The sequence below is a fragment of the Neoarius graeffei genome, chromosome 21 (genome assembly GCF_027579695.1).
Source record: "Neoarius graeffei isolate fNeoGra1 chromosome 21, fNeoGra1.pri, whole genome shotgun sequence".
NCBI lineage: Eukaryota > Metazoa > Chordata > Actinopteri > Siluriformes > Ariidae > Neoarius > Neoarius graeffei.
The window spans coordinates 56649328-56667845 of record NC_083589.1 but is presented as its reverse complement, the minus strand read 5'-3'; the positions used below and the strand labels follow the sequence as shown (position 1 = coordinate 56667845).

Here is an 18518-nt window from a genome sequence, read left to right as displayed (position 1 = left end):
AGCTCTATGTTTCTTTCTTAACAACCCAATAAACACTGGACCTCTAAACATCACACAATCTCTTCAGTGGATCAGAATAATAATACATGTACCCAGTGCTTAATTTGTGAAGTGGGAGGTCCCGGAACGCCAAATATTTTCAAATACATTTTCGTGAGAGCCATATATAAAAAGTGATGCTGAATACAACTAAAATGCATTTTTACATATGACCAACAATTTGAGTGTAATATATTCTTTTTCATAATGAAGAGGCTCTTGACATGCCGTCTTCCTCCTGTCCCCCGCTGAATATTTTGACGCAAACGTAGCTTGGTGTGTTTCGAAGTGCCGCTTTATTTCATTGTTTCATCGATGCAATCTTGTCATTGTATAGGCCTATTGGACACAAAGCAGGACCCTCTCACCCCACAAAGGCGAATTCCTCTGTCCATTCCTGTTGAAATGTACAGTAGCCTACCAGTCACCTTTTTTCCCTTTTCGCCATGTTCTTTGTCAAAAGGCTTTGCTTTGCCGACAGCTAACTGACTTTTTCATTAAATGGAGGTGTACTTCTTGATCTCAATGTGAGCTGATTAATCTGCGAGCCAGATGCAGTCACCAAAAGAGCCACATCTGGCTCCCAAGCCATTGCAGACCCCTGCGTTAAGGCAACAACTGGATCAACAATTAACAAATCAAACACAGGTTACAATATATTGATGGCCATAATAAAACACAGCAGAATAAAGACTTAATCTTGTTTGTGCATCTGACTGAGATTATAAAGAAAGTAAATAAATAAAACGGTCCTGGCACTTGAACCCACAACGCAGCCCCATAGACCGTAGAACGCATTTGAACAATAGACCTACCACGTGTCGACCGACCCGGCAGTGGCCCTGCTTGGCAAAAAAAAAAAAAAATCAGACATTATGATCTTAGAAAACGCTTTAGTGACGAACAGTTACAGACAGTAATATGTCGTGATATTATGTTATAAAATATTATTTTTTATTAGGCTATATATTAAATTATATATTAAATTTATCTTCTAAAATAAGACTGTACTCATATCACAACCGGTTTATTTCACCGTTGGAGATCAGATCACACAAGACATGAGTTAAATGACTCATTTTAAGGATTTAAGTAGGGTATTTAAAAGCATAGCCTAGGATTTCAAGCATATTTCAAGTTTAAAAGCAGTGCCAGCAAACATAAGTGCAATCAATTCAAGTAATAGTTACGAAATAAAGGGTTTACAAAACAAGTTGGAGAATTCATTTTAAGGATTCAAGTAGTAGCCATAAGTGCAATCGATTCAAGTAATGGGTAACCCATTACTTGAATCGATTGCACTTATGGCTATTCAAGTAATGGATAACCTATTACTTGAATCGATTGCACTTATGGCTACTAATTGAATCCTTGGAATATAGTAAAACTTGAATCCTTAAAATGAATTCTCCAACTTGTTTTGTAAACCCTTTATTTCGTAACTATTACTTGAATTGATTGCACTTATGTTTGCTGGCACTGCTTTTAAACTTGAAATATGCTTGAAATCCTAGGCTATGCTTTTAAATACCCTACTTAAATCCTAAAAATGAGTCATTTAACTCATGTCTTGTGTGATCTGATCTCCAATGGTGAAATAAACCGGTTGTGATATGAGTACAGTCTTATTTTAGAAGATAAATTTAATATATAATTTAATATATAGCCTAAGTAATAACGGGTTTTTAAAAAGTGATGTGAACCATTTTTTCTTTTTCTTTTTCAAGAAACATGGTTAATTCTTTTCTTAAGTAATAACTAGTTGACATGTAACTTTTTTTTTTCAGGGCAGCGATCCGCCTACACCCTTCACATAGTCAAGGATTTGTTATGTAACTGGGATTGTTCGCAGGTGGTTGGCAAGTTCAGGATGCACCGGCGCTTTGCCAGCCTATTGTAGCTCTCTCGGGTTGCTCCATCACGGGTGGGATCCTGCACTGCCTGTGTAAAATGTCTGTAGAGGGCAGGGTAACGTTTAGGATCTGGCTGTCCTGGGACTTTGAAAAATTTTAGTAAGCTTTCTTGTTTTTTTGCCAATTTTTCCACAGCGCAAGTTAACGGCTACGAAAAACCCAGCGTTCTATTGAGCGGAAGTATACACCCCATGTCCCCCCCCCTTCCATTTCGCATAGATTTTGTGGATGTCATAGGAGAGAAATCAACAACAGATATCAAAATCAAAACCGAACACTAAACAAATTTTTATTTATTTATTTATTTAATTTATTGTTTGATTTTTTTTTTCCCTTTGTGATGGTCACGGAGGTGATCTGATCCATTTAAATAGCTGCCGGAACACCGAATGAAATGAAAATAGCTGCCGGATCCGACGACGGAGGTTCTGGATCTTGTTCCGTCATGTTCCAGCTCAAATTAAGCCCTGCATATACCTATGCTATAAGATATCACATTTCACACTTTCTTTACAGCATATCATTGATTTTTTTCCCATTCTTCTCTCTTTTTTTCATTCTTCTTTTTTTTCTGTTCAGGTAAACAAAGGTAAGTATATTAACCATAAACAGTTGTTGTTTTTTTCCATAACCCATGGTAAGTATAACTAAACAGTCCATGTTGCTTTTCATTAGGAACTCTGGGTGAGCATAACTAAACAGTCCATGTTGCTTTTCATTAGGAACTCTGGGTGAGCATAACTAAACAGTCCATGTTCCATTCAGCAGCTCTCAATCAACCTCTGCGGTGGCTTTATATGTCTCTGAGGTCTCAAAAGTCTCTCAGCAGTAGGTGACTTGGACACTGCTGTCTGACCACTGGTAGTGTGATCTGGTTCGCTGTTGGGCAATTCAGGAGGTTCAGGTATGTCTTGTTGAAGCTCGACCTCCTGAGCTGTTGTGTCTTCATCAGTCGGTTGTAGTTGAAGATCTGTGTGATTCCTTCTCAAAGACAGTCCACACTCTGTTTGGATTCTGTAGGAACGTGGAGAAAGTTCTTCCTCGACATGTCCCTGTTGTCTCCATGTACCTGTGTTAATGTCTCTGAGACGCACTCGGTCTCCACGCCTCAAGGTAGGTAGACGTTTCGCTGTCCTGTCATGTAGCTGTTTTTGTTTCACTTTTTGTCTCTCCTTTTCCTTTCACACCTTAGATGCACTTTTGGGTGATAGCAAGTCCTCACTGACCGGCAGGTTGGAACAAATGCGGCGACCCATCAGCATCTGTGCTGGCGATAGGCCATTCTCAAGAGGTGCGCTCCTGTAGATGAGTAGGCTTTTCTGAAAATCATCTCTGTCCTCAGACTTCTTCATAAGACCTTTTACTATCTTTACAGAGCTCTCTGCCAAACCGTTGGATTTTGGGTAAGTAGGACTTGAAGTTGTATGTTGGAATCCCCACTCTTTGGCAAATGAGGCAAACTCACAGCTAGAAAACTGTGGGCGATTGTCTGTAAACAGTTCACACGGGATGCCGTGTCTCGCGAACACTGTCTTTAGGTAGCTGATGACTGTTCTGCTTGATGTAGATTGCAGTTGTCCGACTTCGGGATAGTTGGAAAAGTAGTCTGTGACCACAATGAAACTCTTTCCATTACAATCAAACAAGTCAGCTCCTACTTTGTAGTAAGGTCTGTAAGGCACAGGATGAGGCATCAGCAGCTCTGCCTGTTGTTTTGGTCTGTATATTTGGCAAAGTTCGCAGGACGCTGTAGTCTGGTGTATGTCAAGGTTGATTCTCGGCCAGTACAGTACATTACTTCTCTAGCCCTACGCTTGCACTTGACTTCTCCGAGGTGGCCTTCATGAATCTTTTGGAGCATTACTTTTCGTAGTGGGGATGGAATGACGAACTTGCTTCCCTTGAATATGATGTCGTCCACTACTGTAAGCTCAGCTCTGTGATTCCAGTAGTCCTGTATTCTCTTTGGACAGTTCCTTTTGCTTTTAGGCCATCCTTTCTGTATTGTCTCTTTCAGTTCTTTCAATGTTTCGTCTTCGTTTGTTTCTTTCCTGATTTGCTTGGTTCTGTCTGCAGAAACCGGTAGTGATGACACAATCATATCCACATAAGCCTGTATGTCAGCACACCTTTCACTGTCGGCACTCTCTTTCTTGTCCACTGCTCGGGATAGAGCGTCGGCGGTGAACATGTACTTCCCTGGTGTGTATATCATTTGTACATCATATTTCTGTAGTCTTATCAACATGCGTTGTATTCTTACAGGGCAATCGTTTAATGGCTTGGACATGATCGAAACGAGTGGTTTATGGTCCGCTTCCACTTCAAACGCTTGGCCATAGACATATTGATGAAATCGTTCACATGCGTATGTACTTGCAAGAAGCTCTTTTTCTATTTGAGCGTACCGGGACTCGGCGCTCGTCAAAGCCCTGGATGCATAAGCAACCAGTAGCCACTGCTCCTCATGTTGCTGTAGTAGCACCGCCCCCAGGCCGTACTGCGAAGCGTCTGCTGAGATCCTGGTGCTCCTCTCTGGATCGTAGAACTTCAGCACAGGCTCTTGTGTTAGAGTCTCTTTTAATTGCTTAAAGCACTGTTCCTGCTCACATTACCACAACCATTCATTTTTCTGATCAAGTAGGCTTCTGAGTGGTGCTGAGCATGTGGAAAGATCTGGTATGAATTTGGCAAGGTACGTTACCATACCGAGGAACCTTCTGACGTCGTCTCTGTTTTGGGGTCGCTCCATGTTGTAGATCGCTGATACCTTTCTTGGATCCGGTTTCACCCCCTCTTCACTGACCACGTCACCGACAAAGGTAAGTGTTTTCACTCCAAACTCACATTTGTCCTTATTCAGTTTCAGGTTCACCTCTCTTGTCTTGTCTAGTACTTGTCTCAGCCTCATGTCATGTTCTTCACGAGTAGATCCCCATACGATTATATCATCCATCATAGTATCAACTCCTGGTATGTGTTCAAATATCATGTGTATGGTTTTGTGGTATACCTCAGGTGCTGACAAGATGCCATACGGGAGACGAAGAAAGCGATACCTGCCTTCGGGTGAGTTGAAGGTGCAAAGCTTTGAACTCTCCTCTTCTAGCTTTAGCTGCCAGAAACCTGACGAGGCATCTAATTTGCTGAACCATTTCGTACTAGCAAACTGCGCCATGATTTCTTCTCTGGTTGGTAACTTGAAGTATTCTCTCTTTATTGCTCTATTTAGGTCCCTTGGATCAAGGCATATTCTCAAAGCACCTGTCTTCTTCTGAACTATCACCAGTGAACTGACCCATTCCGTAGGCTCGTCAATCCTTTTGATGACTTCCATTTTTTCCATACGTGCCAGCTCCTCCTTTAGCCTTTCCCTAAGCTTGAATGGCGCTTTCCTGCACGGATGCACAACTGGGGACACGCTTTTATCCACATGTATCTTGTGTAGTCCAGGTAGACATCCGAGTCCTTCAAAACAGTCTCTGTACTCCTCCATGAGCGAGTCATGATCGTTTGAAGTTGATGGCGATGTCACTACGAACACTTTCTTGACCAGATTGAGCTTTTCGCACGCACTGAGTCCAAGGATTGGCTGTACACTCTTATCCACGATCAGCAGCTGTGTTTTAATCTGCCGTCCTTTATTCTTAAAGGTTGCTATGCAGCTTCCTTTCACAGGTATGGTCTCACCTGTGTATCCCGTCACTTTGATCTTTACAGGATGGATCTTGCTCTTTACGGTATAGACAGTAAATTTACCTGGGCTCCTGTATCGAGCTTGAATGGTATTATAGTCTCATTTATCTCAATCGGCACAATCCATTCAGCTTTGTCCGTGACGCAAGTCTGTACACTGTCCACTACAAAGTTTTTCTCCTCTACTGAGTCGTCATCATCCTCTTCTTCCACTGCATGGACTTTCTTTTTTGTTGACGTTGCTTTGCAGCATTTGGAGAAGTGATTGTTTTTTCCACAGTTATTACACGACTTGCCATATGCTGGACATGACTTGGGCTTATGACTGTTGCCACATTTACCGCACTTAAACTGATTTTTCATTTGCATCTTTTTGTTTGTTAAATGGCTTTCTTTTCTGCTCCTTTTTCACTACATTCACTGCTGTTTCATCTCTGTGCAGCTCCTTGGCCTGTGCACGAGTTGTTTCTGCTGCTCTACACATGGTGACACATTTCTCTAACGTCCGTCCTGTCTCACGGAGCAGTCTTTCTCTGAGTGCATTATCATCAGTTCCACAGACTATCCTGTCTCTAATTAGTGAGTCTTTTAAAGTCCCGAACTCGCATGTTTTGCTCAGTGTGTGGAGCTCAGCTAAATACTGATCAAAAGGTACGCCTTGTTTCTGGTCATGGGTAAAAAACTTATACCGCTCAAACGTGACATTTTGACTTGGCACAAAATATTCTTCAAACTTGGTCATAAGTGTTGTCAGTGTTAGGGTAGCTTCATCTAACTGAAAGCTATTATATATGTCCAGAGCATCTTCTCCAATAACATGCAAAAAGATGGACGCTTTCAATTTTTCATCATCACCCCTTGCCCCACTTGCTGCCAAGTAGATATTGAATCTTTGTTTAAACCGTTTCCAATTATCTGCAAGGTTACCAGTCAGTTGCATGCACGACAGTGGATTCAGCTTATCCATGACGACAACAGGTCTTTGTACCGGGATTTCGACCACTTGAATCTCTTCTGGTTTGTCGATTTCTATTTCAGCCTCTACTTGTGGTGAATCCTTCTCGTCTTCCTCCACGACACTAACGTCTTCATTGTCACCTTCAGCCATGCCATCTCAGCCGATACACCGTAGCTAGCTATACTTTTCAAAGCTAACAACTATCTGACGCGACCGGTGACCTTTTTTTTTCCTGCCGCAAACTTTTCGCCTTCTAACGTGGCTCTTGTTGCAAAACTTGGCTTCCCTTTTCTTCCGTCTTCACTTGCAAACGACCACTTTCTGACACTATGTCATATCTGTTCTATTCTAGGTGATGAACAGATGAGGCGTGTTGAATAAACTTGTGTTTTATTACACGTTGCTGCAGTGGCATGTCCAGGCATACATACAAAACCCTTGCCTGCTTCTATTCATCTAGTGCGCATGCCTAGATCACAAGGCCTTATGGGAACTGGAGTTCTAATGTTATAACATCACAGGGCCTGACCACTGCTTTGTACCTAAAGTTGTCCTTGTCTAGGTAGGAAAAGGAACACCTGATCAGACCCATCATCTGGTTTGTTTTTGTTACCTTCTCAAACATGTGTTGAGCGAAAGTTAACCCACTGTAAATTGTCACTTTGAGGTCCTTTTCACAGGAAACAGGCTCCAGAGTATGCTTTGTTTCATCACTTGTTTCAAGGCGATACAGAGGGCCAGCAAGGCTCATCTTACCTCTATGCATGTGTTTGCATTTTCCTGGGTGGAAGCGAAGTAGCCAGGTATCCGACCAGCGTTGCATATTATCTAAAATGTCCTGGAGCTGTACTGCATCCTTATTTGTTCTTAATTCTCTGTATATCATCTGCAAACATATCTAGCTGGGAAGATACACCTAGTGGAAGGTCGCTCACAAAGAATGTTTAAAATAAAAAGTGTTACATTTTTTAAAAAAATAGTCTTTACAATGAATAAATCAAATACTCTGATAATTTTTTAATTATCATCTGTGGAAGTTGCAGGGCTGTAAAAAAAAAAAAAAAAAAGCCCATCCAATCATTTCATTCGGTCCAAATTAAATGACTGGACAGGCTACCTGCCTGTCTACCTACCTATCTGTGCACACTCTGCCTGTGCATTCATTATATATGACTGGAGTTTTCCACGAGGTTAGGCAGACATATTGCGAAAGCTAGCAAGCTAGTCAACAGCTGCAAGCACTAACAATAGCCATATACATTGTGTACATTCATTATGACAAGGTTAGGTGTTTTCTTACATGTGAATGAGACTTAAGGTACCTGGATACGATACGGATGCGCTACACTCCTCCCCCAACACATTCTGTCATGGACTCGTCCTTCAGTGGTAGTCAGGCAGTGTGCGTTCAAGGGAGAGCTGAACGGTGGGATTTTTTCAGTTGAATACTTTCAAAATCTGGTTTATGCTTGCAGGTTTCTCCACAATTACCTCCCCTTCCTTTAAATCTTATAGCTGGATGGGTTTACATTTCCAAATTGGCAACACAGGACAGCTTAATGAATAAAGTGTTTATTTGTCACAAGAGCACCAGACGTTTTTTAGACTAATAAATTTATCATGATGGACAAAGAATCCCAGAAGGTTTTAATCAGAAATTAAGGTTTTAATCAGTGATTTGCTCACCATATATCTACATAACCTCAGATTAGATCTTTCTCTCATACAAACAGCAAAACACATTCATGCAAATAGAACAAAGGCTGTACTGTCCGTGCTAAGCAAAAATCCTCAGCACTTCAACCTCATCAAACATCTCCATCACTCAACGTAGGATCCTCAGCAAGCTGAGGATTATGCTCCTTTATTTCAGGTCCATATTTACAGTAGCTTGACTCCTCTGCTTAGCAGGATGGTAATTCCTGACCTTCGGTGTGTGTGTGTGGGGGGGTAACGTCATGTAGAGTTATGTTTGCCATCAGGAAACGTGTTGCTTCATTCTCCTTCTTTTTGTAGCACTTCGATGTTGGCTTTTCTTTTTTGGTTGCCAGGTAGTTTAAGCGTTTCTATGCTGACAGTCTCTTCATCTGAGCTCTCCTCCTCGGATGACTCCTCCCCCTCGCTGCTGTCTGAGCCCTCCAGCTCCACCAGAGCAACATCCTATTTCGGACACACACACAAAGAGCATGGTTACAGTTAGCTGGATACGTGCAGGGCTACGTCTGACAAACACAAATAGATTGTACGTCTGACAGTTAATGTCACATAACCATTACCACTGCTGTAGGAAAAGCCATAATACACATACACACGCACATAAATACATGCTACTGCCAGGACATGGGCTTTTTAAAACAGCTGCTATGAGTTTTTTTGTTCCAAAAAACTTTTGGCGCTAACAAAAATGTTACATTTATTTATTTAAAAGCAAGGCACAACCTCAAGCACTTCTTATGTCCTGGCCAATCAGCCCACAGCCTGGGGTCAAGCGAGAAAAATAAAGTTTTCTTTATAAATGAACATGAGAAGTTTCACAATATATTCAATCAAGAATGTTTCAGTATCAAAGTTTTCGACATTTATTGCTGTCTGAGGTCACAAGCAGGTCTCAGTTTAACAGCTACATGGCCGACAATAATCTGAATGCTGTCTAGTTACAAAAGCACTGCTTTTCATTTTCTGTCAAAACTCACAATATCAGAGTAAATAATAAAAAACAATGCTAATCTTTATTATTATTATTAACAACAAATAATAATACTGGCTCATCCGCCTGTAGCTAGGACTCGATAGTAGCTTTGTTCAGTTTGCAGTTTTTTTCCATATCAGTGCTTCAGTCAGCACAAATATTTATGAATGAATACTGAATGACACATTCCTCCATTTGTGATGATGAGAGTCAGTGTGCTATTAACAAATGAGGTCAGGAGACAGGTTTCACTCCAGAAACCATGTGACCAAGTCTTACCATCGCGATAACTTTCTCTGCTTCCTCAATACTCTCAATGTCAAAGTGACCTGCAGGAAGTTTCTCCATCTGCTGCTTTAATGTCTCATTAGCCAGGGCCATCTGAGGAAGGAAACACTGGAGCCTGTCGAGAACTAACACACACACACACACACACACACACTGCAATCTTTACACAGTGGACAATAAGCCACGATTGCTTTACAATGTTTGCAATGTCTCTCACGCACATTTACATTTATTTATTCCTCTTTTCATATACTACCTCAATATGCACAGTCAACTCTGCACTTTATGTTGTTTGTGTCGTTTATTGTCTGCAGTGTTGCACATATGCACTTTATGTATGTTGTAGACTGTAGTCCTGTGATGTTTAATGTAGCACCATGGTCCTGAAGAACCGTCGTTTCGTTTTAACTGTGTACTGTACCAACTGTTGAAACGACAAATTTTTAAAAAACCCTGACCTGCTGTTATTAGGAAATAATCAACTTTGGGGTGGGAACAGAAAACCTGTTCCATCACACCATCCGGCTGTGATAGAGGTGTAGAATAATTCTGACTGTATAAAAGTGTACACGTGCTCACCACTGCTTCTCGGGACCTTTTCCGTGTGCAGTGACGATGCGCCCTTGGATTTCAGTAACAGCTTCTCATGAATTCCTGAAAGTACACAAAACATGGAGGATAATAAGGGTGGTTTTCTAGACCATTGTTAGGAAAAGGTAAGATTAATTAATCCAAGCCTGTGATTTTAGTTTTTTCTAAAATCAGCCTTATATTGTGAACAGAACGTGGTCAATGTTATGATGACACTATCGCTTCAATACTTTCTTAATTTCAGCTCTGGGCCTTTACCTGACTGTGTGTTTTACCTGACCTGATTTAAGATCAGTTAATAACCACCAAACACAGCAAGCGGTCACATTTTCCATAGTTACAAGCAGTTATGTCATTCTCATACAGGTCAAGAGCTTCAGTTCATTTTGACCATAATAAGGTTGACGCAGAATAGTGAGCAGTAGCTGTATGAGCAGAAACACTTTCTGAGGAGAATGGCCAGACTGGTTCAGCCAAACAGCCACTCTTTACAACCGAGTTGAGCAGAAAAGCATCTCAGAACACAACACACAGAACCTTGAGGTGAACGGGATACAACAGTAGCAGAAGACCACATCAGGTTCCATTCCCATCACCCAGGAACAGGAATCTGAGGCGACAGTGAGCACAGGCTGATCATTTGTTTAGCTTTTTTGCTTTCTGTGTTATACATTCTGTTGCATGCAAGCAATTTACCTGAGCTTCACCATAAGCATTTCAATGTATATACATTACTGTCACACATAATAAATAATAACCTGACATCAGTTTAACAATTACTGAATACAGCTCATGTGTTAGACAATTTAGCATTCTTCCTCTACTGTCCATCATCTGAAATGGACCCCCACTGATCAGATTATTATTCAGGTACTGAGCCACTTTCTCAGAACAAACAGGTGTGTGTGTGTGTGTGTGTGTGTGTGTTTACACTGATGGAGTAAAAGGGGCTCACAAATTACACAAAGCAACAGACAGGCTATAGTCAGTGATTACAGACCAACGAAGTGACCTGTACAGTAGGTTTACCTGCTAAAACAGACCATGAAGATTAGTTTTATTCTACACGCTTAAAAACACGCGCCATGGAGCCAAAAGATTGACATTTCTTTCAGTTTGGTGAATAAATCACTTTACCTTGTCCGTTCCCGCAGACCAGCAAATCCCGAGAGGTATTTTTGGGGCTGTTACTTTTCTTTTGGTCCATTTTTCCCACTACCCTTGTTTACAACATGTGCAATGTGTTTATCCGAACTACTTCCGGGTGAAAGGTGTCGGGGGGGACAAGCGGATAAAACATGAGAATAATACTATGCGCCCTCTAGGGGTGAGCTGTATGAATAACACCGCGTTCTCGAGCTATGATTGATTGATTGATTGATTGATTGATTGATTTTATTTGGCAATAAAAGTGCATGTACTAAAACAGACATTGCCGCGGATAGCAGAATAAAGCATAAAACTTATTTCCATTGTGGTCCTCAGAACAAGAAGGACAAGCTGTGCGCCCTCTGGCGGTGATCTGTATGAATAACATCGTGCGTTCTCTGGCTGTGAGCAGTGTGAATAACATCGTGCGCCCTCTGGCGGTGAGATGTATGAATAACATTGTGCTTTCTCCAGTGGTGAGCTGTGTGAATATGATTAACATCGTGTGCCCTCTGGCGGTGAGATGTATGAATAACATTGTGCTTTTTCCAGTGGTGAGCTGTGTGAATATGATTAACATCGTGTGCCCTCTGGCGGTGAGATGTATAAATAACATTGTGCTTTTTCCAGTGGTGAGCTGTGTGAATATGATTAACATCGTGCGCCCTCTGGCGGTGAGATGTATGAATAACATTGTGCTTTCTCCAGTGGTGAGCTGGATGAATATGAATAACGTTTGAATAACAGATACATATTACTAGGCAGAAAATATTTGTATTTTGAAGAATTGGGGTCGAAAGGGATTTGGGCAATTGCCCATTTCTTGGATGACAATGGAAATGTATTACAACATGGAGAATTTTGTCAGAAATTTCAAGCCAAATGCACAGTTAAAGTGGACCAAATTCGGGTTTTTTTTTTTTTTGGTATGAAAGTATGTCCCTTTACACACTCATCCAGAAGGGTAATTTTGCACAAGGCCACCTGTCTACAGCAGAAAAAAATAAAATAACAAAACGCGTCTGGAAAAATCCCAAGGGAGGCTGGACCCAGATTCGTGACGTCACCTGAGGAACCGCCAGCAGGCTGCGCGAGCTTGCACGGTTTCAGTGCACAGCCTGTGTAGACCAAGTTTAGCAGCTAGCGAGTTTGCACTGAAATATGGAATTGTCACCTGAGCGCAATGATACTTCACCTTTGGATGAAGAATGTAATGTTGCTACACCCTCCTACGATACATCTATTAACCATTTTAACTAGGAAAGCACTCGGAGAGCGCAGACCTCCGCCAAGCAGTTCATCTCACAACGATAAAGAATCCTTTAAAAAAATTCGGGATCCAGAAGGTGATCCGGATCACCGCCAAAATTTAATGGATTGTTACTTGTGCCCAGTCACACCTCTGGAAAAAATTTCAGAGCAATCCGTTCATAACTTTTTCCGTAATGTTGCTAACAGACAAACAAACAAACCAACGCTACCGAAAACATAACCTCCTTGGCAGAGGTAATAATTACATGATAACGTTGAAGAAATTTGCAGGAAACCACCAGGTCATTTTCTCATAAACAAACCAGCGCTGACATAGGATTCAGAAGGAGGCGTCCCGCACGCAACGTCACGAAAATCAATGTTTGCCGGGAAATCCAAATGCCAAGTTTTTTCAGAGGTGGACCAATTCGCTTCAAATGGCTTGATTTCAACTGAATTTATCTGGTATTAGGCAAGGGGAAAAAAATTGCAAAGAATGCAGAATGTTACAGATATTTGACCAAAGTTTAATTTAAAATAGGAGAATTACATTGATCTTGCTCCTGAATTTACCCGTGATATGCACTTTAAACTGTATAATAAGATTATAAAAGCCATACCACTTTCTCTGAGGTCAATGGTCAAAGAAGATATTGTATACAAAGGTCTCTAAGCGACTAAGACAGCTTTGCATTGAGGGTGTTGATTTCTGTGACTAAAGTTCCAACAAGGTTGTCAGATAGGAATGTCATCCCAATCCAATCAGAAGAGTTCATATTCTCAAAGGATTTGAAGTTGAAGAGGTAAAGAAAATAAGGAAAAATTACTTGTCATTTCCTCTTCCTCCTAAAGTTAAAGAAGTAAATTTTAAAATCTTAAACAAGATTTTTCAATTAAGATTTAATCTTGATGTAAACAATTGTGTATTCTGTGAAAAAGAAATTGAGGATCTGAAACTTTTTTTTTAATTGCGACCTAGTACAACCTTTTTGAAACGATCTGCAAAGCTGGCTGCAGTCCAGAAACATTGATTTGTCATCTCTGAATGTAAACATAGTGAAATTTGGTGTGTTTATTGATAATAGAAATCTAGATTTTGTTGTTAATGTTTTATTAATGCTTGGAAAATTCTTTATACATAAATGCAGGTATTTTAAAACAAACCCCTGTCTGATTAGGTAGAGGAATGAACTGGTCCTAAGTAAGTCGGAGTAATGATTTTAAAAAAAAGCTCTTAAATTGTTTTCATTACTTGATACCTTTAAGTTAATATGAGGAAGCCCTTTATATTTTGTTTATTATTTATTTTATTTTATTTTTATTTTGCTCAACCAAAAGAAGGAACTGTATGTGACTTTGAAGTGCCTTTTTTGTTTGTATCTGTTCTAAATAAAGTTTATGAAAAAAGAACATCGTGCGCCCTCTCGCGGTGAGATCTATGAATAACATTGTGCTTTCTCTCGTGGTGAGCTGTATGAATATGAATAACATCGTGCGCTCTCTCGCGGTAAAATGTATGAATAGCACTGTGCTTTCTCCACTGGTAAGCTGTATGAATATGAATAACACTGTGCGCCCTCTGGCGGTAAAATGTATGAATAATACTGTGCGCCCAGTGCAGTTAAATGTACAAGTGTATTAATAATTTAGTTATGAAGCAATGAAATGTTTCAACATATAAATGACTAAATTACATAATATAATATGGGCGGCACAGTGGTGTAGTGGTTAGCGCTGTCGCCTCACAGCAAGAAGGTCCTGGGTTCAAGCCCCGGGGCTGGCAAGGGCCTTTCTGTGTGGAGTTTGCATGTTCTCCCCGTGTCCGCGTGGGTTTTCTCCGGGTGCTCCGGTTTCCCCCACAGTCCAAAGACATGCAGGTTAGGTTAACTGGTGACTCTAAATTGACCGTAGATGTGAGTGTGAATGGTTGTCTGTGTCTATGTGTCAGCCCTGTGATGACCTGGCGACTTGTCCAGGGTGTACCCCGCCTTTCGCCCATAGTCAGTTGGGATAGGCTCCAGCTTGCCTGTGACCCTGTAGAAGGATAAAGCGGCTAGAGATAATGAGATGAGATGAGATAATATAATATAATAGGGGGCACGGTGGTGCACTCACAGCAAGAAAGTTCTGGGTTCGACCTCAGTGGCTAACGGCGGCCTTTCTGTGCAGAGTTTGCATATTCTCCTTGTGTTTGCGTTGGGTTTCCTCTGGGTGCTCTGGTTTCTTCCCACAGTCCAAAGACATTATGATTAGGTTTAAGTGTGAATGATCGTTTGTCTCTGGGTCCTGGGGTTGATTCTCAGCTCATGTTATGCCGCTTTTCCACTACAAACGTGGCTGAGCCGTGCCATGCTGAGTTGGGCTGAGTCGAGCTGAGCGGGGCTATTGGAGTTGCATTTCGACTACAACTGCGCTGAACCGTGCTGGCTGGAAGTGGGTGGACACATTGGGTGGAGTTAGCGAAAGTGGGTGGACGTCACGTGATGTCGTTAAGCAGCGCAAACAGTGACATCAGTGACCTTTTAAGCGGTAGTCTCACGACCCGGAGAGTAAACAATAAACATGGAGGACATGGAGTCGTTAGTGTTGCTGGTCTTGGTTCTGTGGCTTGTTGTCACCGACAACGCCAACAGATACTGGCAAGAGCGTATAGATGAGGCGAGGCGCATAAGGCTTCAGAAATTCTCGTAATTCTTCTTCTTCCGGGTTTACGGTGTTTACAGATCCCAGCGTGCTCGTGGGGCGTGTGTGGGCATGTGAGGACACTCCTCCTCACCAATCAGTGCACAGGGGAGTGTCTGCTCACGCCCCCAGCCTCACTCAGCTCGGTTTGGCTCGCTTCAGCCCTACTCCAAAACCGTGCGAGTTTTGGGTGCTGAGCAGGGCTGAAGCGAGCTGAGTCGTGCTGTTCTGAAGTAGTCGAAACGCAAGCCGTGTCGGGCTGAAGTGAGCTGAAGCGAGCTGAAGTGAGCTGAAAAAGGGTAGTGGAAAAGGGCCATTAGTGTTTTGTATGTTTTCCTTGTGTTGTCATAGGTTTCCTGCAGGTTTCCAAGTAGGTGGAATACCTATGCTAGATATGCTTGAGATCAAACCAGAGACCTATTACACAAGATAGGTGTGCACAGTCTACAATGGACTAGCACCCCATCCAGGATGTGGGTATATGTTGCAGGGATAAGCTCCAGATCCACTTCAACCCCACTCAGGTTACTGAAGATGGATGAATGAATAATATAGCACAATATAATATAATGTAATATTATTTGGTAGAGCAGTGTTCTTTATGAAATTCATAGATGTAAAATCAGACAGCCTTAATGATGTTCATAAGTTGAATATAATAAATAAGACTTTTACACAGTCTTGTAAAGATTATTGGGTGTTTAAGACTTTTATACAGTAGTATGTATTTAACTTAATACGTGAGTTTAAGTGAACCTGGGTGAATTTTGTCAGGGGAGCAGTAAAACATTCCAAAGGCTCTGAGTCGACAGTGGTTCAAGTGACTTCTTTGGGGTCCAGAGCATTAACCTGACATGGGATTTCAAATTCTCACTGGCCGTGTTTGCAGTATCTTTTTCCATTTATGTAATAACATCTGTGCAGGCGACCAGTCAGATAACTCTTGGCTTACTTCCATGTTTTTGATGTTAATCCAGGGTATTGTTTACATATACACCAGTATGAGAAATTTTCCAGTAATGTTGCATGTCTGGGAATTCCAGTAAATTTGGTAACATTATAAGTAAGTCAGGTCACTTACATTTGTGATGTTAAGATCCTTTTTAATATGCGCTCACTTCTAGAGGTTTTCAGTGTATCAGTCCTTATTAAAACATAGTATGCATTTATAATATTATGTATTAGATTCTTAAATTGTATTTGAATATTTTTGCAAGAAATTAAAGTGGTTAACAGAATTAAAAAGTCTGAAAAGGAAAAACATCAGCTATTGTTAACAATAATCAGGTTTGGGTTGTTGTTGTTGTTTTTTAAAAAAATATGTTGTTATTTATAAAATACCTGTAATCAATATGATGAAGTTTTTGATCAGGAAATATTTATTTAACACTTTGGAAGGAGTCTCCAGTGTCAGCACTTTGTAACAGTCAGAGGTGAAGTTGTAACTGTAGGTTTTCCACCACAGGAAAGTCTTCAGGACAGAGGAGTTTAGTCATTCTGGGTTCTTGGTAGCATTGAAAGCTGCAATATGCTTTGTTTTATTCAAGAGAGGGGGAAAGGAGAGAGATGTGAGAGAACTGCTGTTATAATGTGAGCAATAATAGGAATGAATTTATTTTGTTGATGTTCCACAACATTAAATGGAACTATAAATCATTAAATATAATGTGTCTTTGTTTAAGAAATATCACTCCAGAATTTGCTGAAGGGGTGGTAAGAGTAACTCCGATAATCTGATGTTGATTATTTTCCCATAAGGGCACACCCCCAAGCATTTAATTCCTTTCACATACATATACATATACATATATATATATATATATATATATATATATATATATATATATATATATATATATATATAAAACTAGCATGACAAACAGACTCAAAGGAAAATTCTAGCATTCTACTCTACAACTCAGCTATCAGCTCATATACTGTAAATAGAGAAAAACAAAATGGCGGATTGTGTTGCTGAACCAACTGAGGACGAAGTGAAAACTCTACTTGAAAACAAAGCCCCCAAAAATACAAAAAAAAAAGCAACACAACATGGAATGTATTTTATGGTAAGAACATATATTTTTTTCAAGAATTATTATTATTATTATTATTATTGCATTTTTCACAAATTGCCACTGTCATTTCGCCAGTTTGTTGACATTCTAAGCAGAAATTATTTTGTCGGACATTTTGTATAAAGTTTTTATTTATTGAATTTGCAAAAAATAAAAATGTTCTGTTTCTCAAAATCCAGTGAATGTAGATAGAATTAAACAGTTATTCCACTCAGTCTCGTTGTACATGGCAACTCAGTGCTCCGCGCCTCGTCGGCTATCAGCTCATGTACGACTTGATTTCGTGGAATAACTAAATTGTATTTATTTATTTATCTCATCTCATTATCTCTAGCCGCTTTATCCTTCTACAGGGTCGCAGGCAAGCTGGAGCCTATCCCAGCTGACTACGGGCGAAAGGCGGGGTACACCCTGGACAAGTCGCCAGGTCATCACAGGGCTGACACATAGACACAGACAACCATTCACACTCACATTCACACCTACGCTCAATTTAGAGTCACCAGTTAACCTAACCTGCATGTCTTTGGACTGTGGGGGAAACCGGAGCACCCGGAGGAAACCCACGCGGACACGGGGAGAACATGCAAACTCCACACAGAAAGGCCCTCGCCGGCCCCGGGGCTCGAACCTAGGATCTTCTTGCTGTGAGGCGACAGCGCTAACCACTACACCACCGTGCCGCCCCTTATTTATATATATATATATATATATATATGTATGTGTATGTAAATACTTAATTTAATTTATCCAGAAGTTTTCTCTATTTTCTATTCTCTGTTTATCCTGTAATGATGCTGCTGGAATTTTAATTTCCCCGAGGGAACCCGCCCAAAGGGATCAATAAAGTTCTATTCTAATCTATTTCCTGAGGAGGCTGTGGTCCTTTAACATGTGCAGGAAACTCCTGTGGATGTTCTATCAGTCCGTGGTTGCCAGTGTCCTGTTTTACACCGTGGTGTGCTGGGGGGGCAGCACATCCAAGAAGGACACGTCCAGGCTGGACAAACTGATCAGGCAGGCCGGCTCTGTGGTCGGCATGAAGCTGGACTCTCTGGTGACGGTGGCAGAGAAGAGGACTATGGACAAACTATTGAACATCATGGACGATGCGAGTCACCCTCTGCACACCATCATCAGCAACCAGAGGAGCCTGTTCAGTGACAGAATGCTCCTTCCCAAGT

General features: G+C 41.0%; 1 protein-coding gene across 2 annotated transcripts; it reads right to left on the bottom strand.

Annotated features, from left to right (window-relative positions):
* Window positions 1-8251: 8251 nt before the first annotated feature.
* Window positions 8252-11432, bottom strand: nopchap1 (NOP protein chaperone 1). 2 transcript variants are annotated; one of them, XM_060903707.1, is made up of 4 exons: window positions 11312-11432; window positions 10163-10237; window positions 9575-9708; window positions 8252-8766 (listed from the first exon to the last, which is right to left on the bottom strand). In XM_060903707.1, the coding sequence occupies exons 1-4, from the start codon at window positions 11379-11381 to the stop codon at window positions 8602-8604; spliced, it is 444 nt and encodes a 147-aa protein (XP_060759690.1). In that variant the 5' UTR covers window positions 11382-11432; the 3' UTR covers window positions 8252-8601. The 2 variants fall into 2 exon arrangements, with proteins under 2 accessions (XP_060759690.1, XP_060759691.1); XM_060903708.1 differs by lacking the exon at window positions 11312-11432 and adding an exon at window positions 10712-11287.
* Between the last annotated feature and the right edge of the window lie 7086 nt (window positions 11433-18518).

What these genes read in the sequence shown, in the direction of transcription:
- nopchap1 (XM_060903707.1), bottom strand. Translation starts at nt 11,381, where the DNA reads ATGGACCAAAAGAAAAGTAACAGCCCCAAAAATACCTCTCGGGATTTG. An exon ending in GGTCTGCGGGAACGGACAAG is followed by an intron (nt 10,238 to 11,311) that starts GTAAAGTGATTT and finishes GTGTACTTTCAG; the next exon opens with GAATTCATGAGAAGCTGTTA. An exon ending in CAGAGAAAGTTATCGCGATG is followed by an intron (nt 8,767 to 9,574) that starts GTAAGACTTGGT and finishes TGTCCGAAATAG; the next exon opens with GATGTTGCTCTGGTGGAGCT.